The sequence below is a fragment of the Lotus japonicus genome, chromosome 6 (assembly GCF_012489685.1).
Source record: "Lotus japonicus ecotype B-129 chromosome 6, LjGifu_v1.2".
NCBI classification, from domain to species: Eukaryota; Viridiplantae; Streptophyta; class Magnoliopsida; order Fabales; family Fabaceae; genus Lotus; species Lotus japonicus.
In genome coordinates this window covers 12,519,971-12,541,914 of record NC_080046.1, presented here as the reverse complement: position 1 = coordinate 12,541,914, position 21,944 = coordinate 12,519,971, and the positions used below count along the sequence as shown (strand labels likewise).

At 39.9% G+C, this 21,944-nt stretch overlaps 1 protein-coding gene across 2 annotated transcripts; it reads right to left on the bottom strand.

Annotated features, from left to right (window-relative positions):
• Window positions 1-11,344: 11,344 nt before the first annotated feature.
• On the bottom strand, window positions 11,345-14,208 carry LOC130726663 (ras-related protein Rab2BV-like). 2 transcript variants are annotated; one of them, XR_009014936.1, is made up of 4 exons: window positions 14,051-14,208; window positions 13,781-13,973; window positions 11,842-12,579; window positions 11,345-11,563 (listed from the first exon to the last, which is right to left on the bottom strand). XR_009014936.1 is itself a non-coding variant. In XM_057577966.1 (3 exons), exons 2-3 carry the CDS (start codon window positions 13,943-13,945, stop codon window positions 12,094-12,096), a joined length of 651 nt encoding a protein of 216 aa, XP_057433949.1. In that variant the 5' UTR covers window positions 13,946-13,973; window positions 14,051-14,208; the 3' UTR covers window positions 11,766-12,093. The 2 variants fall into 2 exon arrangements, 1 of the variants encoding a protein (XP_057433949.1); XM_057577966.1 differs by lacking the exon at window positions 11,345-11,563 and having other exon boundaries at window positions 11,766-12,579.
• Window positions 14,209-21,944: the final 7,736 nt, after the last annotated feature.

Sequence of the window (21,944 nt, the reverse complement as noted above, 5' to 3'; positions counted from 1 at the left end):
TCGAGGTGAGTCCATTAAGGGTCTATCTTTGACCCTTCACCATAAAATTTCTCTGGAGGATCCTGACTCACTTGCAATTCTTGGTTCTGCATTAATTTCACTCATAGCATGCTTTGTGATTCTTGCTTTATTCTTGAGACTTGTAGGATTTCTTGAGATTCTGAATTAGTTGATTGAACATTGTCTTTAGTTGCCCCACTTGAGCCTTTTTGGAGATTTTATTGCAGCCAAGTGATTGGGGCGGATATTTGGTTGGAATATTGGGGAGTGATGGTCCTTGATTATATTTGTATGGAGCTGAAAAATTGTGAAATAGTCTCTTGCCCCGAAAAGAAAAAAAAATCATTGAAAAAAAAGAAAAAGAACTCCTGAACAAAAGCTGGAGTTGTAAAAGAAAAAAGTTGAAAAAAAGGGGGGGTACAAGAAACTTGTGCTAAAAAGTTTATTGTGAAAAGCTCCGGGGGGTTTTAGAATTGGACCACACTCAATGTGCTTGAAGCCTAGAATTTCCTTAGGGACCAACCACCATCATGTTCTACCTAGCCAATGTTTCAACCCGTTTTAAAGTCTCTTTGAATATTTGCATGTTTGATCTTTGTTGCTATTGAGTGAATGACATTCAAGACCTATGAACTTGCTTGTGTGCTCAGTGCACTAAATCAACATCTCATCCTAGGATTTTTAGTTCTATATGCTTCTCATGAATGGACTCTTCATTCTTCTCTTTTTAAAAGATGCATGAAGTAGGTTGTCAGGTCTTTCTCTTGGAACTAGCTGTGATTCCTTTGTCCCCCTGTTGTTTGTGAATTATTCCTTGTTCAGCACTTGTGTTGGGAGCATTTCTTGCGCTTGAGGGCAAGCGAGTGTTGTTTACGCTCGAGGGCGAGCTGTCGTTGAGTATAGTGGTGTGATGACCCTAGTTTAGTAGTGTTTTTATGGTCATTTCTTTGTTTGTTTTGAGTCTTTTTGTTGAGTCTCATGTAGTGTTTCATGCATTCTCATGCATTTTTATCTTTTATTGAGTCTTTGCTTCGTTGTGGTAATTTTGTAGTTTTATAGGGAGTTTTCGTGCATTTTAAGTAAGTTTAGGACTTGCAGTGTTTTATTGTTTTAATTGAAGGTTCTCCTTGCTAATTAACTCTTTGAAGCTTCTAGATATCTCTTTTACTTTGTGCCTAAGTTACTAGGTCTGAAACTGATGGATGAGGAAGGCCAAGAAGCTTGGAATTGAAGGAGGGCTTAAAGAGGCTTGAAGAGGAGTTACAAGGAGCTGAAAAGTCTGTTCCAGCGAAGCTTGAGCGCCTAGGCGCTGGGAATTGGCGCCTAGGCGCTAGTGCAATTTCCTAAAGCTTTTGGAATTGGCGCCTAGGCGCTGGGAATTGGCGCCTAGGCGCCAGACACCTCCAGAGAGCATGTTTCTGGGCTGGAATTGGCGCTCAGGCGCTCTGAATTGGCGCCTGAGCGCCCAGACTCGACTGTTTTGCCTATAAATTGGTTTTTAGACATTTCTCTTGGAACCTTTTGTCATTTTATCATATTTTCATAAGTTAGAAGAGAGGGTTTGAGTTCTGGAGCTTGAGGAGCTTTCTCTAAGCCCTATGTTTCAGGTTTCATCTTTATCTTCTTGTATGGATTTCATAGCCATGTTTGGCTAAATCCCTTTTGCTTTGGGTTCTTTGTAAGACTTAAGATGTTTTAACCTTAATTCCTATTTCTATTCATGAATCTTCTGAGTAAACCCTTGAATCCCTTATCCATGCTTTATGTTTCAAGTTAGAACATGTGCTAGCTTTATGCTTTTCTATAATAGAACGGAAGTTTGTTATAGATTAGGGACTTGTTGTGGGATTACCTCTTCTATACTTGCTACTAGGAACAGAGGAAGGGTTGAGGTTTGTTGGCCTGAATTGCATGCTTAATGCCTTTAGCAAATGTTTAGGTTATCAAGGAATTGTGCCTATCTTTTGGCTTGAGAGGATTGTCTATGCGAGGCATCGATAGATGATTGATTAGGCTAGAACATCAAGGAGAGACTCAGAGTTTTGTGGATAGAATAGGTTGATTAGAACTGAATTAGTCAAGCAAGAACCCATGGCATGCTCACCATTTTCCTCACACACTTATATTTCAATTTCTTGTTAATTAATCACCGAAACAATCAACCTTTAAAACTGAATTTTACTCGCTTTCTTACTGTGAACTCGAGGCTTAAACTGAATTCACATTCCAATTCCATGTGGTTCGATAAATTAAAACCGGGTAGATATCTGTGCACTTGCAGATTGACCAACAACATGGTATCTTATTTGAAACATCTTGTGTTGGTACCCCCCAACAAAATGGGCGAGCCGAACAGAAACACCGACATATTTTGAATGTGGCTCGTTCCTTCCGCTTTCAAGCTAACTTACTGATAAGTGCCAAATTTACCTGATTTTCTATATTAATTTGGGTACTTATCTGTTCTAAATGTGTAAGTTATCTTTCAAATTATCCCTCAAATAGGTTAATTTAGTAAGTAGATAGTTTATATATAGATATTATGTAAGATATGTTAGTTTTATCATTTAGACTCTTTGGTATTTATTGTAGGAGAAAAGTCAAGAAGATCCAACCATTTGAAGATCAAAAGGGCTAAAAATATTGAAGTTCGGTTAAGCCAAAAGTTGGCTCGCTTAAGCCAAGCTACATGACAGTAGCAGTGGTAGATATATTGAACTTCGCTTAAGCCAAATGTTGCCTCGCTTAAGCCAAATTACATGGCAGTAGCAGTGGTTCTGGAAGACAATTTGGCTTAAGCGAGAAATGGTCTCGCTTAAGCCAAAGACCTTACCTGAATGTGAAGAAACCTGCTCGCTTAAGCGACACCTTTATCAGCTTAAGCGAGATTGCTGTCCTGTTTTATAAAAAGCTCGACCAAATCAGAATTTAATGATCTTTTAACATATTTTGGACCTCTTGGAGAGAAAATTGCAGAGAGAAGGAAGAGAGAAACTTTGGGAGCTTTGATCCACCATCCATCGTGCTGGAGACACACCGAGGACGGCACGGGTCACCGCTTTCACCTTAGTTTCCTCTTGTAAGCTTTGTAAGCAATCCATGGATATGGGTTGCTTAGTTTCTTTGTTGGATTTGGATGTAGCCTTTAACTATGAGTTGTTCTTCTTGATTTCTATATAAAAATATTGTTTCTATTACATGATTCAATGGTTTTCTCTTGTTCTTAATGCTATGTTTTAGTTTGCGCACCTAGAACATATCGATTGATTCGGCGTAAGAGCGGAAGCTACGTCGTCTAGAGTCCGACCTAGAGTTAATCATCTAATAAATCTAATTGCTAGGAATAGAGTTAGGTTTGTTAGTCCCTTAAACATCTGAGCTTAAAGATAACTTAGCTTTTCTATGCATGTGAGGAATCAATGTTTAGGAAAGTAAGTTATAGATATCCACTCATGTGAGGAATCAATGAAGTAGGGTAGAAATGGTGTAGATGAATCATGGATAGGAATGAATATTCATATAGAATCATAGGACACTAATAGTTAAACGGTGAACTCCAATTCCAACAGCTTTCTCTCTTGATATCAATCGTTTTACTCTCGCTTTGTTTAATTTGAATGTGTTTTGGTCACCGAAACAATTATCAACCTTTTGAAAATCTATTGCTTGGGTAATTTTACTAAAGAACGGCATTTGTGTTAGCAATTCCCTGCGGATACGACAAAACCCTATGCTATACTACAATTGAATCTTGAGGATTTTGAAAGTAGTATTAGTGTAGAAAAAATCTTTCAACACTTACCTCTTCAGTTTTGGGGTGAATGTGTACTTACGACAACTTATCTTATTAATCGTACACCTACTCCTATTCTACAAGGGAAAACCCCATATCACATCATTTTTTGTCACAAACCTCTCTATGACCACATTAAAATCTTTGGGTGTTTATGCTTTGCTTCAAAGATTCCTCGTGATCGTAACAAGTTTGCTGCTCGAAGTCGGAAATGTATTTTTATTGGGTATCCTCATGGAAAGAAGGGATGGAGGCTATATGACATGGATACTAGGGAAATCTTTAACTCTCGGGACGTTGTGTTCTATGAGAATCACTTTCCCTATAGTCAACCTCCTTCTTCTAGTCCTTACTCTAGTAGTTCTACTCATCCTGCTGTTTATGAGATGGATGACAGGGGGAGTGATCCTATTGTGATGTCTTTTGCTGCACATATTGAACCAACTCATGATATGACTTCATCATCTAGTGGACCTCATGGTTTAGGTAATGGGCCTTTAGATGATAGGGGAGTGATCCTATTGAGCCGGAAGCACCTGATATTGCTTTGCTTGATGGTACAACAGATTTGTCTTCTAGTAATGTCCGACGCAGCTCAAGAGACCGTCAACCATCAGTTCGACTGCGTGACTATGTTTGTCATACAGCACAATGTCTAGACCCCCCTTCTTCAACATCTACTCAATCGCCATCTTCAGGTACACCTTATCCCATAGTTAATTATGTGACTTGCAATAGTTTTTCTACTTCCCATACTCGTTTTTTGGCAGCAATAACAGCAGGACATGAACCAACATGCTTCTCTGAAGCTGTTCGTTCTCCTTCATGGCGTGAGGCCATGCGCAAGGAGATTGAGGCTCTTGAAAATAATGGTACATGGACCCTTGAAGATTTGCCACCTGGAAAGAAAACTATTGGGTGTAAATGGGTGTACAAAATTAAATACAACTCTGATGGTACTATCGAACGACACAAAGCACGAATTGTCATTCTTGGCAACAATCAAGTTGAAGGTATTGACTTCCAGGAGACATTTGCTCTTGTTGCTAAGATGGTCTCCGTCTGTGTATTTCTTGCTGTAGCCGTTGTTCGTGGTTGGGAACTCCATCAAATGGATGTTCACAACGCTTTTCTTCATGGTGATCTTGATGAAGAAGTGTATATGTCTCTTCCCCCTGGATTTTCTGGTGCCTCTGCTGGGAAGGTTTGTCGATTGCGGAAATCTCTATATGATCTTCGTCAAGCTCCTCGTAATTGGTTTTCTAAACTTGCTTCAGCCTTGAAGTCATTTGGATTTTTTCAATCCTATGCAGATTATTCAGTGTTCTCTCTTCAACGACATGGTATTATTATGCATATTCTTGTGTATGTTGATGATTTGATTATAGCAGGGAATGATTCTGCAGCGATTGCTAATTTCAAAGCTTACCTTAGCACTTGTTTCCACATGAAAGATTTGGGAGCGTTGAAATATTTTCTTGGTATTGAGATTGCCCGTGGATCTGATGGATTATTTCTTTCTCAGCGTAAATATGCGCTTGATATTATTTCTGAAGCTGGTTTGCTTGGTGCAAAACCTTGCAATTTTCCCATGGACCAGAATCACCAATTGGCGCTTGCTACTGGTCCTGATTTTCCTCAACCTGATCGTTATCGACGACTGATTGGTCGCTTGATTTATCTCACCATCACTCGCCCAGAACTCTGCTATGTTGTTCACACTTTAGCTCAGTTTATGCAACGTCCCAAGGAAGCTCACTGGAATGTTGCTCTTCGAGTTCTTCATTACTTAAAAGGCCATCCTGGGCAAGGTCTTTTGCTGTCTAAGGACAGCGCCTTACACCTTAATGCTTATTGTGATTCTGATTGGGCCACTTGTCCTTTGACTCGTCGTTTTATTACTGGTTATTTTATTATGTTGGAAGACTAAGAAGCAGCCAACCGTCTCTCGCTCCTCTGCCGAGGCTGAATATCGCTCCATGGCTACTGCTAGTTGTGAGCTTACTTGGCTTAAGTCCTTGCTTAAGTCTCTTGGTGTTCATCATTGAGCCCATATGCGTCTCTTTTGCGATAGTCAAGCGGCTCTACACATTGCTGCGAATCCTGTTTTTCATGAGCGCACCAAACATATTGAGGTTGATTGCCATTTTGTACGAGATCAGATTCAAGCTGGTAACATCTCTACCTTTCATGTTCGTACAAACCTCCAGCTTGCAGATAATTTTACCAAGGCTCTTGGAAAGCAACAATTTCAATTTCTGTTGTGCAAGTTGGGCATTCGGAATCTTCATGCTCCAACTTGAGGGGGAGTAATAGGATAATTCACAATTGCAGTAATTAGGAATAGCATATTTCTCTCCTATGAATATGAGATTCTGTATAGTATATATCTCAGCTCTATCTTCTAATTAGGGACAATATATTCTGTACATGATTAGCTCCTAATTTTAGGCAGTTGACTAGTGGAGTAAGTTGTATATAATCCCCTGAATATCATTGTGAATAACAAGTCATATTTCCATACTCTTTCTTTAAACGCCAACGTCGAGACTCACGTTAAACGGCTTGAAACTACATTCTTTTGGTAAAGACACTCGATGTTATGCCGACACTATACAATTGATTAGATGACTGATGACCCGGGTTTATATGATGTTTTTAGGGTTTTTCCTTGTAGGTTTTGAGTCTTTTTCTTGTGTCTCATGTAGTGTTTCATGCATTCTCATGCATTTTTACTTTTATTTGTGCATTTGCATTAGTTTAGTAATTTTGTAGTTTTATAAGGGCTTTAGTTGCATTTGATTAGAGTTTAAGAGTCATAGGCAATTTCCACTTGTTTTGGAGCCTTTGTGCAAAACTAACCTCTGAATTTCTAGATATTTTCCTAGCTTTGTCATCAAGTTTTCAGGTTGTAACAGCTGAAGATGGAGTGTCTAGAGGTTTGGAGAATTGAAGAGAGGCTTAAAGAGGAGTAAAGAGGAGTTAAAATGAAGATCAAAAGGTTTTCCAGCGAGTCAGAGCGCCTAGGCGCCAATTGCTTTTTCCAGGGTTCTAGAATTGGCGCCTAGGCGTGCTTAATTGGTGCCTAGGCGCCAATTACCTTCCAGAGGCTCAGTTTCAGCATGGAATTGGCGCTCAGGCGCTCTGAATTGGCGCCTGAGAGCTAGGAACAGCCCAGACTCGTGATTTTTGCCTATAAATAGGAATCTAGTCATTTTCTCTTGTATCTTTTGATACTTTGTAAAATTCAGAGGTAGAGGATCATCTAGGAGAGTGAGAGAAGGCTTCCAAGCTTGTAATTCAGGTTCTTAGCCAAGCATGGCACTTGTCATGCTTGGCTAATCTCTCTTCTATTGCTTTGGTTTACTTTGTAAGACTTTTCATATTTGAGTTATAATCTTAAGTTCTTTCCCTCATGTTCTTCTTCTTTGCTTGAATCCCATTTTCTGAATATCAATCTAAGCTAGTATGCATGCTTGCTTTATGCTTTTCTATAATCAGAACAGAAGTTTGTTATAGATTAGGGAACCGAATTGGGATTACCCCTTCTACGCTTTCTACTAGGAATAGAGGAAGGGTTGGGGTTTGATGGCCTGAATTTGCATGATCTAAAACATCATATAAATGACTAAGTACACAAGGAATTGGGCTTAGCTTTTAGTATTTGAGAATTGCTTATATGAGGAATCAATAAGTCAGTAACTAGGCTATATCATCAAGGAGAGATTTATGAGTTCATGTGCTTAGAATGATGTGCTTGAATTGACTAGTTGAACAAGAACCCAAAGCATGTTATTTTCTGAGTTTATGTTTATTTTTCCTTTTTACTACTTCGACATTTCATCATCTCAATAAAACAAACCTTCAAACTCAAGGCTTAAGCTGAATTTAGTCACTCACAATCCCTGTGGTTCGATATTTAAAACCGGGTGGATTCGTACACTTGCGGATTTACCAACAAGTTTTTGGCGCCGTTGCCGGGGATTGTTTGTGATTTTTGGTTTGAGTTACGAGTTTGAAGTTTAGTCTACCTAAGACTATAACTTTGGGCTGAATGGGAGACAACCCATATTTTTTTTTCTGTTTTGTTCCTATGTATCAATTTAACTGATTCGTTCTTGTTCTTAGTGCTTGTTGTGACTTGATCAATTATAATATGATTTGAGGTTTGGAATTCCATGAACCTGACCTAGAGTGAATCAGCTAGTGAATTTAATTTTAATTAGATTCATTGGTCATGAGTTGATAAGTTGATACTTAGGATCTTCTTTTGCTGTTTTACGTTTTATGTTTAGTGTTTCAGGAAATAAAAAGGATACACACTTGGAGGCACTCAATCACTTTGAAGGAGGTTCTTTTTCTTACCCTGAGTTTTAGTCCAAGCATTTTTGCATATTTTTCTTTTATAGATTTTGTTTATCCAATTTTATCATGCATTGTTATATAGAGTCTTTTATACCTTGGTCTTTATTCCTTATACTCAAATGACATGTTCCCAAGTCTTGCTCACTCACATGATGCTGGTTTTGAAAATGTTTTTAAGTGGATACTTTGTGCTTTCTTTTGGGGAGTGATTGTATGTTTGGGAAAGAGAGGGAGAGACTTCGGTCTTCTAAGTGTTGTCTTGAGGATAAAGTTGATGTGAGTCCACAAGGGTCCATCTTTGACCCTTCACTATATAATTTCCCTGGAGGATCCTGACTCACTTGCATTTCTTGGTTCTGTGTTTCATTTCATGCGTCCTTGAGTGTAGCTTTAGGAGACTTGCATTCTTGAGACTGGTAGGTTTTCTTGTACTTCAGAAATTGTTTTATAACATCTTTGTCCCTAGTTGACCCTTTTGAGCCTTATGGATATTTCCTTGGTATCTATGTTTAATGGGCTGGTTGTTTGGAGGATTCAATGGGGAGTTGTGGTTCTTAACTCTTGATGGAGCTAGTTTACAAAAACTGCAATTGTCTCTTGCTCCAAAGAAAAAAATTGAAAAAAGTCAAAAGAGAAAATGAACTCCATGGTGTGGTGGAGTTCCAAAAAAAAAAAGGGAAAAATGATCTGAAATAACAAGGGGTTAAGAGACTTGAGTGCTAAGTATCGATAGCTTGAAAGCTCCGGAATTCCAAATTGGACCACACTCAAATTTTGTGCAGCCTTAGTCTTCCTTAGGGACCAACTACCTTGTGCTTTACCTAGCCAACATCGCAACCCTTTTGAAGTCTCAATGAATAATGCATTGTCAACTTTAGTTGCTCTTGAGGGAATGATTCTCAGAACCTATGAACTTGCTTGTGTGCTCAGTGCACTAAACAATTGTCTCATGCTAGGATGTTAGCTCTAAATGCTTCTCATAGTGGACTCTAATTCTTCTTTATCTAAGAGTAGCATGAAGTTGATTGTTGAATCTTTCTCTTGGAACTAACTGCATTTACTAGATCCCCCGGTTTTCTAAAAATGTATCCCTCTTTTGGCATGTGTGTTGGGAGCAATTCTTTGTGCTTGAGGGCAAGCTAATCTTAGTGACGCTCGAGGGCGAGCTGTCGTTGAGTATAGTGGTGTGATGACCCAGGTTTATATGATGTTTTTAGGGTTTTTCCTTGTAGGTTTTGAGTCTTTTTCTTGTGTCTCATGTAGTGTTTCATGCATTCTCATGCATTTTTACTTTTTATGTGCATTTGCATTAGTTTAGTAATTTTGTAGTTTTATAAGGGCTTTAGTTGCATTTGATTAGAGTTTAAGAGTCATAGGCAATTTCCACTTGTTTTGGAGCCTTTGTGCAAAACTAACCTCTGAATTTCTAGATATTTTCCTAGCTTTGTCATCAAGTTTTCAGGTTGTAACAGCTGAAGATAGAGTGTCTAGAGGTTTGGAGAATTGAAGAGAGGCTTAAAGAGGAGTAAAGAGGAGTTAAAATGAAGATCAAAAGGTTTTCCAGCGAGTCAGAGCGCCTAGGCGTGCTACATTGGCGCCTAGGCGCCAATTGCTTTTTCCAGGGTTCTGGAATTGGCGCCTAGGCGTGCTTAATTGGCGCCTAGGCGCCAATTACCTTCCAGAGGCTCAGTTTCAGCATGGAATTGGCGCTCTGAATTGGCGCCTGAGCGCTAGGAACATCCCAGACTCGTGATTTTTGCCTATAAATAGGATTCTAGTCATTTTCTCTTGTATCTTTTGATACTTTGAAAAATTCAGAGGTAGAGGATCATCTAGGAGAGTGAGAGAAGGCTTCCAAGCTTGTAATTCAGGTTCTTAGCCACTTGCCATGCTTGGCTAATCTCTCTTCTATTGCTTTGGTTTTCTTTGTAAGACTTTTCATATTTGAGTTATAATCTTAAGTTCTTTCCCACATGTTCTTCTTCTTTGCTTGAATCCCTTTTTCTGAATATCAATCTAAGCTTGTATGCATGCTTGCTTTATACTTTTCTATAATCAGAACGGAAGTTTGTTATTGATTAGGGAACCGATTTGAGATTACCCCTTCTACGCTTTCTACTAGGAATAGAGGAAGGGTTGGGGTTTGATGGCCTGAATTTGCATGATCTAAAACCTCATATAAATGACTAAGTACACAAGGAATTGGGCTTAGCTTTTAGTATGGGAGAATTGCTTATGTGAGGAATCAATAAGTGAGTAACTAGGCTATATCATCAAGGAGAGATTCATGAGTTCATGTGCTTAGAATGATGTGCTTGAATTGACTAGTTGAACAAGAACCCAAAGCATGTTATTTTCTGAGTTTATGTTTATTTTTCCTTTTTACTACTTCGACATTTCATCATCTTAATAAAACAAACCTTCAAACTCAAGGCTTAAGCTGAATTTAGTCACTCACAATCCATGTGGTTCGATATTTAAAACCCGGTGGATTCGTACACTTGCGGATTTACCAACAATGACCGACAGTAGCGTCTTTCAATTAGTGTTGGTAGTACAAGTTGACGCCCAACGACACATACAGTACTCCTAAATTGCACTACTTGGCTTGCATGGTTTGACCAGTATAGAGACCCTCAAACAGATAGCAAATGAAATAAGTGATGTTCAAATTTGCATTGACAACTAACAAGATAAATGTAATCTATATAGCATCAAGTAGATCAGTACATAATGCACATCGCATAATAAAGTATCATAACAATATTTTCAGCCAACGAAAAAATCTCAATATAAAGGTTTCGTGGGGTTATTATGTTATGGGTGCTCCTGATTTTAGCCCTCTTGAGACCAATGATTTTTGAATTTTCTGTTGAACTTGTTTGGAATCGTAGAATTAGGAAAATACTAATTTAGATGATGAGTTAGTCTTTATTTGTTAATTGAGTTACATACCACACAAAGGTTTTTCTCTTAAGCATACACCATAAATGCGACATGCACAACCTGGTTTAAGAATTGACCACCCCGGTCCAACTGGCAAAGTTTCCGAGCAGCCTTACAAATGGCCGAGATGAAACACTTAAAGCATGATGACACAAGCCAATTTGCGCTCGGAAACTCCACTTAAGGACTTCCCTTACACCTGTAGAGACATTGAACACAGATACGAACCTTATAAATACAGGTTTCATCGTTCGTTTACATAACATGCTATCAATTCTTAGCATTTCGCGTGTTCTTCTAAGACATATAAATACTCTCATTGCTCACACACTGACTTGAGCGTTGAAGTCTCTTTTGCAGGTACTCTCCCTAGGCCAACGCCACCATACTCTAAGGCCAACCGACGCTGAGCACCGCCCCAGAGTTCAAGGAGACCGACCAGTCCACATGTGGTGCCGTCTGTGTGAAGATCATTATGTATTTGTAAATGTTATTTTACTCGTGTAGACTCTTACTTTGTAAGACCTTTCATATGGTCTGTCGGTATATGTATATAGGCTTTTAAGCTATCAATGAAATGCTTGTTTTTAAGTAATTAACTAGCCTACCTGGTTATTGGGTGCACAATCAATCATCTAAAATAAACAGTTTCTAGCATCTCTTGTCAATATTAGCAAGTTCATATGAAGAATAAACTGGAAGATAAACGAGCAAAATAAGGGACAATGTACACTTACAATGCTTTAATTACAACTTCTAATCCATGACTGTACTAAGACCACACCATACTCTGAAATCCCATTGTCTGCATTTCAGAATCAGTATGCCAAAGCCAGAAACATAAATTGCATGTTAATGTTGTGCTTGTTGCATACAAGAAAACCTGGCAGAAGGTAGCATCCATTTCTCATGTCATTTGTGTTTTCAAATACAAAAAGAATTCCCTGAAAAACTTGCTCCTCCTAACCATTGCTACACAGTTTACCCTCTCAATTGGAGCAACATGTTTTCTTCTCCACATTACTTGACAAATTTGACACATTTATGGTAGTCCCATGAGGGAGGCTAGTAGTAGAAGCTGCCTCCTGTGCTGCCAATGCCTTTCTACTTATGATTTGGTATATATCAAACAAAATGGTTTGGAATGCCTTTTCAACATTCAACGCCTCCAATGCTGAAGTCTCTAGAAATGACAGACTCTCCTTCTCAGCCAAGTTTTGAGCATCTTCTGATGAGACTGCTCTCAGGTGATTCAGGTCCGACTTATTTCCGGCCATCATAATAACAATGTTGGCGTCGGCATGGTCCCTTAGCTCGCGAAGCCACCTCTGCACATTTTCAAATGTTTGCCTTTTTGTTATGTCGTACACCAACAAGGCACCAACAGCTCCTCTGTAGTATGCACTAGTAATAGCTCTGTACCTCTCTTGACCAGCAGTGTCCCATATTTGTGCCTTTACAGTCTTCCCCTCCACCTGTGTCCAACAAGCATGTACTCCAAGGAATTAATTCTTCATGTAGGAAACAGCATAAGTACTATATACCAAAACTGCGAGCAACAAGAAGCAAAATACTTTTTGCTGGGGAGACAAAAGAGCCCAAAGCAGGAGAGCATGCACCAATGGACCAACAGTGATGAAGACCATCAAAAGAATTGGACACCATATCTTTAGCTAAAATTTTAAGGCATTGGGTATGTGGGACTCAAATCTTAAATAGTCTTTATCTAGCTCATTCTTAAACAAGAGGACTCCAAACTAACACTTGAAAACCCAATACTTTTCCACTATTTAGGCTACATGGATCAAATGACACACAATGTCAACACCAAAACTGCAAGCGTTCTCATAATACATGAGCACTGGAAATTTAGTTACTCCTTATTCTTCAAACAGTACAAAATTACAATCATGAAACATGTAAGAGAAATCCAAAATAAAAAATATCTTGCTTGCTTCATTGTAACAAGTATTGTTCTCTTTTTCTTTTGCTAATAACACCTATCTTTCTGTTTGAAAAGTTTCTTCCAAGCTTATTCATCTTGGGATGATACTTCTTACACAGATCATTTTTTCAAATTAATTTTTTTTTATACAACTCTGGTCATCACCATTCATTCACTTGTTTCAATCTCTTTTGCACTTATATATTCATCAACTTCAATGGTGCACATTCTCTAAGATTATGTATACAAAGTCACACGCAACTAACATTTTCCTTCATCTTCTCTTGCTCTCGGACCTTTATTTCTCAGGTCCTTATGTCACGAATCAACTATTCTAAAAACATAAGTTGTTGGGTTGGGTGAAAATATATAAATATTTTTATACAATACTTTTAACACATTCCTTACACAATAGGCAATTGGACTTGAAGCATGAACAATGCACAGTTCTCACCTACCTTCATGAGAAATTCAACTTTTTTATGGCGTAACATATCATAAATCTACTTATATTATCCATAAGCTTAAACTATATTGGAATAAGAACATGAATAGTTCTATCTAATATTTCTAACACCTTCTCAACCTAATAGAGGGGCTAAGAAACAATAAAAAATCCCAATAAATATTGCAGAAATGTAAGTTTTTGAGCTACACCCACTATCTCTTACATGAAGATTAACAGAAAACTAGCAAATATTTCACAAAATTTCAGGGAATAAAAAACCAACCTGTAATGTTCTAGTTGCAAATTCGACCCCAATGGTAGACTTGGACTCCAAACAAAACTCATTTCGGGTAAACCTGGAGAGTATATTGGATTTCCCAACACCAGAGTCTCCAATGAGTACAATCTTGAAGAGATAATCGTATTCATGGTCCACTTTGTATGCCATTTTTCCAACACCCGACACCACCCGAGACCTGTCCCCATTATATTCAAGCAATCGTTAGAATTCAAATATGGCATAAGAAGAGAGAAAAGAATGAAGAACACTAACCATAAAAGGATGGTGAAAGCAAAGCGGGGTGGTGATGAAGGAGGAACACAATGCAGGGATGGGAGAGAAAGAGAGAAAAGAGAAGGGCATTTTGGTTTTGAGAGGCCAACAATGAGTGGGAGCACAAACAGAACAAACGAACGACAAGGCACTTAGAGCGGCCTTTCGTGTGGGAATACAATAAATACGCCAACCTCGATAGTGTTTTTTGTTCATTTCCAAATTTGATTTAAGTATTGTTTATGTTAGGTTTAAAAAAAAGTTGTCTAAATGACTCATGATAAAGTTTGGGTTAAATAACCCATCATCCAATCATATTGGAGATAAATGAGTTGGATATAAATTAATAAATAAAATATAGAAATTCTAACTCATTTATCTCCAATGTGATTGGATGATGAGTTATTTAACCCAAACTTTATCATGCGTCATTTAGACAACCCCTAAAAAAAGTTATTGTTCATGTTATGCATTGGATTCTCAACTCTTCTTATTGGAAAAAAAATTCTCATTGGTCATTTTCTATCATATAATATAATCGTGATGATTATTTTTACCAAATTTAAGTTAAATAGGCAACGAGAGCCATCACATCATTGTGGATTAAGTGAAGACCCCATTATAAGAGACTTCTTCCATCCAGACCCTAAGACCAGTGAAAAAGGCTAAATTACCCAAACAATCGACAATAGAGTTTCTTGTACGATGAACAAAAGAAAAAAAAAACAACATCAAAATGTGAAATACGACAGTCACGAATAATCGAGGTAAGGTAGGAAGCCCTTGAGAGGGATACTCCAAGCCTCAATTAACAACTGAAGACAATCTGTCTCAAAACAAACTGAACGAAAATACAAATCGATCGCCGTAGAAAACGCCCACCAAAACTCAAGAGCTTCAACCACCACCGAGGAAGGAGCCTCCAAGGGGGTCAAGGAAGCAGAAGCAAGTTGATCCTTCTATTTGAATTTTTATACATCGCTAACAAACCAGATAGTTATAATGTTATCTCCCCCATGTTTGAGGTGAACTAAGTAATGAATAATGATAGAATATGACATAAATTATACTCTCTTCGTTCCTATTTAACTGTCCACTTTGAGTGGAGGCACACATATTAAGGGTGTGATTAATTTTGTTGATTTTTAGAAAAAGTGAGGGTTATTTTTCTATTTTACCCTTTAAAGTATATGTTATCTCTCCTCATTTATTGTTCTGACAAGGACATTTATTGTAAAAACATCATTTAATGCTCTCTTGAAATGCTAACAGTTAAATAGGAACAAAAAAATTTCTTCAAAGTGGACAATTAAATAAAAACGAGGGAGTAATAAAATGATAAAATTCCCCTTAACTAGAATTATATATATATATATATATATAATTTTCCGATGCATAAAAAAAGAATTATATATATATATTACTATTTTTTAAATTAAAAATTATATGAGTAGTGAAATAAAAATTTATTGGTTAAGTAATTCTCAAAATAATGTATTGTTTAAAATTCGTTAGTTATAAAAATATAATTTTATGAAATAATATCATCAAAGTGTTATTTTGAACCTTAGCTACAAACACGTAATAGGGGTGACATACTGACATGGAGGCAATGCCGCACCAGCACTTCCCCTAAATATCTTCAATTTGGTTCAGAAATTTCCCCAAACAAGTTGTAGTCAAACATGTAAAAGTTCTTCATTTATTCATCTGGGTCCAGTTTGAGTGCAATCTCGAAGGAGGGAGCATTATGTGAGGGGCCGTGTACAGACATTTTGAGGCCTTAGGCGAAATTGTTAAATAGGTCTTTTTTTTACAGAACTTTTAAGAAAACTAACATAAAATATTAATTTTTATATTAATATTCTAGCTTTTTAGCTGCAAAATCATTTATCCGAGTTTTATTATCAAGCAATTCTAACATTTCACTTTCAATAGATAAAATAGATAACACATTCAATCTACCTTGTCACATTGTTAACCTTAGATATAATGATATATTGGCCTAACTTCCTTTTTTAGTTGGCTAATATTTAGGAAATAAATAATTCTAAATTTTTTATACTTTGGTTGTTTAAAAATTATTAATGATTAATAACTAATTTTTTTTGGGGCCTTAATTTTTTTGGGCCTTAAGCATTAGCTTATTTTTTTTAACGGTGTTCACGACCCTACATTATGTTGGAGGGTGAGTGGGAATGAGAGGGAGGTGGATGGTGGAACGGTGGCAAAGGGAGGTGGGAGGAAGAGAGAAGTGCGAGATGGGTAGTGGTGGGAAGGGGGGGGGGCATATCGAGGATAGAGGGATGGGTGAAGGGTGGTGGTGGTGGTGGGGGAGGAAGGGAGAGAGGTGGTGGTGGTTGTGGTGGAGAGGGAGAGAAGAGTGGTGGGGGTGATGGGAGAGAGAAATGTTGATCCTTTGAGTCTTGGGGAACCTCAGAAAATTATCAAATATCACAAAACTTCAAAATAAGCTCCCATGGTTTTTTCTATATAGGATTTTGATGCACATTACGAATAATTTGTCCACTCACATGGAGAACATGATGTGAAATTATGAGCACTTTTCAACATTAATTTAACAAAAACCAATGTTCGTCATTAGTTTTGAATACTCTGAACTTTGATATCATCCTATTTTCGTGTAAAATTTATCTTGGTAAAAAAATATGAAACTAATGTTCACTTTGAATTCAGGAAAGAAATAGATCTGAATTCCTTCTAAACTTGGTCTCTCTGAAGCTCATTACATGAAGAAGTGCATGTTAATGTGGGAGGACCGGGGGTGAGGGAATTAGGAAAGTTCAATCGGGCTTTATTAGAGAAGTGGAGTTGGACTTTTCTCACTGACTGTGGGAAATTCTGGTGTAGAGTAATTAAGGCAAAGTATAAGGGTCGGATTCCAGCTTCTGCCTCATGCTGGTATAAGGATTTGAATTTGGAATGCGGTGGGGAAGGAGATGGTAGTTGGTTTATTGAGGGTATGCGTATAAGGATTGGTGAGGGGAACGAGGTTCTCTTTTGGAAAGAAAATTGGATAGATGATGGTCATTTATTCTCAAAATATGGGATGTTGTTCTCAATATCATCTCAATCAAGGACATGGGTATGTGGTGTGGTGATCGCTGGGATTAGAGATTTGAGTGGCAGCGTAGTCTTGGTTCAGTTGAGGAGGACTTGTTAGCAGATTTAAGGAGGCTACTAGGCTCGTTCTCACCAATTCATGGGAGACCAGATTCATGGTGTTGGGTTTTGGATCCCTTAGGGGGGATGCACAGTAAAATCAGCATTCGAATTTTTATAATGACCGATTTATGATTCAGGGGACAAATTTTTTTTCAATTTTGTGGTCTTTGAAAGCTCCCTCTAATTCAATTTCTTTGGCATGGAGAGTGCTGCTGGAAAGGGTTCAGACTAAGGAAAATTTAAGAAGGAGAGGAGTTCCTTTTAATGATAATTCTGTGTGTTATGTTCTTTTTGTACAGGTGCAGTGGAAACTACTTCTCACTTATTTTTTGACTGCCCGTGTGTGTGGAAAGTATGGGTTGATATTCATGACTGGTGGGGTGTTACCTGTGTATTACCTTCTGATGGCAAAATTCATTTTATGCAACACTTGGAGTTTTGTGGCGGGGTGAAAAGAAGGAAGAGAGCATGGTTAGTTTGGGTTGCTGTTGTGGGTCGATGCATTTGGAATACTATAAATGCTGTTATTTTCAAGAATGGAGCTTTTGACAGGTCTGCAATTCTTGAGTTAATTAAGCATAAATCATGGAGCTGGCTCAAGGCTAAGGTGAGAGATTTTGGTTACTCTGCATATGAATGGTCCCTAAATCCTTTGGCTTGCTTGGATATTCTTTAACGTGGACCGCTGCACTATTTTGGCTGTCTAAATTGGGATCTTGTCTTGTGATGAAGGTTGGTTTTTTCTTGAAGCTTCGTGGTTTACAGGGAGTCAGACTATAGTCTACTTAATCATGGTTTCATTGCAAGTTTGTCGGTAGGCAGCTTGCTTTCTTTTCTCGTTTCTTGTTTTTATGCAGATTTAAAGCGACCAGTACTGTTCTCCATGTTGTATTTCCAATTCATGTGATAGTGTACATTGTTATGGATATCCTTTGGCTGGAAGCTCTTGGTAGTTATTTTGATGCTAATTGAGGAATGAAGAGCAATTGAGGGCAGCTTTGGTGGAGGGTGCGTTAATGTGAAAATTATGTTAAAATTGACTTCTTTGGAAGCAAAGGAATTTGGGACTTGTGGCTTTGTTTTGTCAGGATTGTTGGAATAGTCTCGCCGCTATTTTTTAGCAATTGCACTGCTCTGAAGACACTGGATTGGATTGGGGTTTTTTGTTTTAGTCTATGTGTTTCTTTTGTATAGTCCTCCTTGGAGATTCCTCTTGATTTCTGATTTCATGTACTCTTTTTCCTTCACCAGGTTTTCCTAAGGGGTTTTTCCTGTTAAGGTTTTAATGAGGTATTGTAACATCCTGACCTGACGACTGGCCTCACGGTAACAACACGAGTCTTTTCAGCGCGCTTTGTCCTCACTCGCGCGCTTCCCGGGAAAACTTCCCAGGAGGTCACCCATCATAATATTGCTCCAAGGCTAGCACATTTAACCATGGAGTTCTTATGAGTTGGGCTCCAGAAAAGAAGTTGCAACTTGTTGTTATGGGTAGTACAATCAAATCATATATGCCTTCCTCAACTGTATAGTCCATCCCTACACAGTCTCGGAATACCTCTTGTTCGGGTGTGGTGCGTCCCTCCACATAGAAGGCGATCAATCCTCGCCCTTCTCAGCTCAAGGCGTCACAGGTATGATCTCGTTAATCTTTCTCCAAGAAGGTGGTGGGTTTCTTACTAGTAGGTGGTTCATTGATGCTATCTTGTAAATTTTACTACTGTTAGTTTTCTTCTTCCTCTCTTCCTAGACTGGGCGAGGGCCCCAGGGGCCCTCGCCCAGGGGCGCTTGCCTCAGAGCGGTGCGCGAGCCAGGGAGTTGGGCCTCCCCCGAGAGGCCCAACTGACCCACTAAGGACGGTTATGGACATTAGGCCCAACCCCGAGCCTATAAGTACGGGCGGTCACTGAATGTAAGGGACTCTTAGCTCATTTGAGAAATAAGAAACTTGAAATTCAGTTACATTCTCTCTCTAAGCGGTTACACGCTCTCTCTCTCTAAATTCTCACATTGCAATCCCTTCACTCTAGATACCATACCTCATCTCTATGTTCTTGGATAGAACATTTGGCGCCGTCTGTGGGGATCGGTAGATTTCGAATCCCGGACTACGTGGATTGTGATTTCGTTGAGAGAAGTTCGATTTTCTGTGGGGTTGACTTTGATTTTCGTATTTCCGGTGGAATTCTAGGTTTGCGATTGGAATTTGATGGAGACACGTCGTCGACGACGCGACGGAGAGCTGGAGAACACGCGCGGTCCACCACCGTGTCGCATGCGGAGAAGGCCGCACAGCGAGGAGCAGGAGCCTCCATCGCTCTCGCTGGAGGTATCAGAAGGTGGATTGCCAACACCTCGGGCGCCGGTTGCTCATAGGGATTGGAGACGTTTAATCCGCGACGTTGACAGCCGTCTGGAGCAGCAGGGTGGGGAGATCCGGGAGGCGGAGGCTGTGACGGAACTTGAGCCGTTTAGGAGGAAAGACCTGTGGAAATCGTGACGCAAATGGTAACTTTCCCCTCGAGCAGGAAGGCCGATGTCCGTGAATAGCCCGGGCCAAACGGAAATCTTCCAAGTAATGCAGGCGACACGAATGATCGGCGAGCTAAGGGCACCCAGGCGACCAGGTGAATGGTGCGAGTACCACCGGGCAACGAGCCATGTTACAGAGGAATTCCGCGCTTTGCAGCGCGAGATCGAGAAGTTGGTGGCGGCGAGGAGGCCCATGAGTGCTCAGGGCGGTAAGGGTTCAACATCTAAAGAAGTGGGAACAATCGCAGGAGGGTTCGGAGGAGGTGGAGTCACAAATGCGGCGAGAAAACGATACGCTAGGGCAGTGAATGCGGTTACGGAGGTTTTTTTCGGTTTTCCGCATCCTGACATTATAATTTCATCTGCTGACTTTTTTGGAATAAAGCCACATCTTGATGACCCGATTGTAGTCCTGCTCCGTGTAAACCAGCTCAATGTACAGCGAGTGCTTTTGGACCAGGGGAGTTCGGCGGACATTATTTACGGCGACGCGTTTGATCGGCTCGGTTTGGACGAGAGAGACCTCACTCCCTACACAGGTTCTCTTGTGGGGTTTGTGGGCGAGCAGGTGTGGGTGAGGGGTGTCCTCGACCTTGATACTACATTTGGCGTGCTTGAGAACGTTAAGACGTTGAAGGTAAGATACTTAGTCCTAGGGGCGGTGGGATCTTACAACATGATAATCGGCAGAAACACTTTGAATCGGCTGTGTGTCGTGATCTCAACAGCACATCTGGCGGTCAAGTATTCGTTGGCGAGCGGGCGTATCGGGAGAATTAGTGTGGACCAGAAGATCGCAAGAGAATGCTACTGCAACGCGGTGGATCGGTAACGGACGGAAGAGTGCCTTGACAAGACACCGATGCCATGAGGTCGATGTGCCAGAAGAGAGCCTGGATCCGAGAGGCGAAGACCGCGTTAACAGGCCCACACCGATCGAGGAAACTAAGGAGCTGAAATTTGGAGACAGGGTCCTTAAAATCGGGACTAGGCTGACTGAGAGCCAAGAACAAAGGCTATCAAAATTGTTGGGTGAAAATCTGGATCTTTTCGCATGGAGCCACAAAGACATGCAGGGAATAGATCCAAACTTCATTTTCTATAAGCTAGCATTGGACCCCGGGATTAAGCCGGTAACCCAGACACACCGGCGCATGGGCGATGAAAAGGAGAAAGCAGTTCAACAAGAAGTAAACAAATTACTGGCGGCGAAATTTATCCGTGAAATCAAATGTCCTACATGGTTGGCGAACGTGGTGATGGTGAAGAAGGCAAACGGGAAATGACGCATGTGCGTGGACTACACAGATCTAAACAAGGCATGCCCAAAGGATTCTTACCCATTGCCGAGTATAGACAAACTGGTGGACGAAGCGTCCGACAATGAATTGCTAAGCCTAATGGATGTTTACTCAGGTTACCACCAAATCAAGATGCACCCGTCAGACGAGGACAAAACTGCCTTCATGACCGCCAGGGTGAATTACTGCTATCAGACAATGTCTTTTAGATTGAAGAATGTCGGGGCGACATATCAACGGCTGATGGATAGGGTCTTCGCAGATCAGGTAGGAAGAAACATGGAGGTCTACGTTGATGACATGATCGTAAAATCCGTTCTAGGAGCAAATCGTCATGAGGATTTGCTGGAAGCTTTTGGGAGGCTCCGAAAGCACAACATGAGACTCAATCTAGAAAGTGTTCTTTCGGGATACAAGGAGGAAAATTTCTAGGCTTCAAGATAACATCGAGAGGAATTGAGATCAACCCGGACAAGTGCAAAGCAATTCAGGAAATGAAGAGTCCAAGCAGTGTGAAAGAGGTGCAGCGTCTGACGGGGCGGATTGCGGCCCTTTCCAGATTCCTCCCTCCTTCGGGCGACAAGTCAGCTCCGTTTTCAAATGCCTTAAGAAAAATACGGCTTTTGAGTGGAGTCCAGAGTGCGAGGAAGCTTTCAATCGCCTCAAGGAACTTCTGTCCGCACCGCCAGTTCTGTCGAAACCTGTCCAAGGTCTCCCCTTACATTTTGTATTTCTCTATCAGCGACTATGTAATCAGCTCAGTAATTCTCCAAGAAGTGGAGGGCGAACAAAAAATAGTCTAGTTTGTGAGCCATACACTTCAGGGCGCAGAGATCAGGTACCAGAAGATTGAGAAGGCGGCGCTCGCCGTGCTC

Bases quoted from the DNA above. Each gene is read 5' to 3' on its own strand.
- LOC130726663 (XM_057577966.1), bottom strand. From the start codon at position 13,945: ATGGCATACAAAGTGGACCATGAATACGATTATCTCTTCAAGATTGTA. The intron at 12,580-13,780 runs GTTGGTTTTTTA...TGTTGGACACAG, and splicing joins TTGCAACTAGAACATTACAG to GTGGAGGGGAAGACTGTAAA.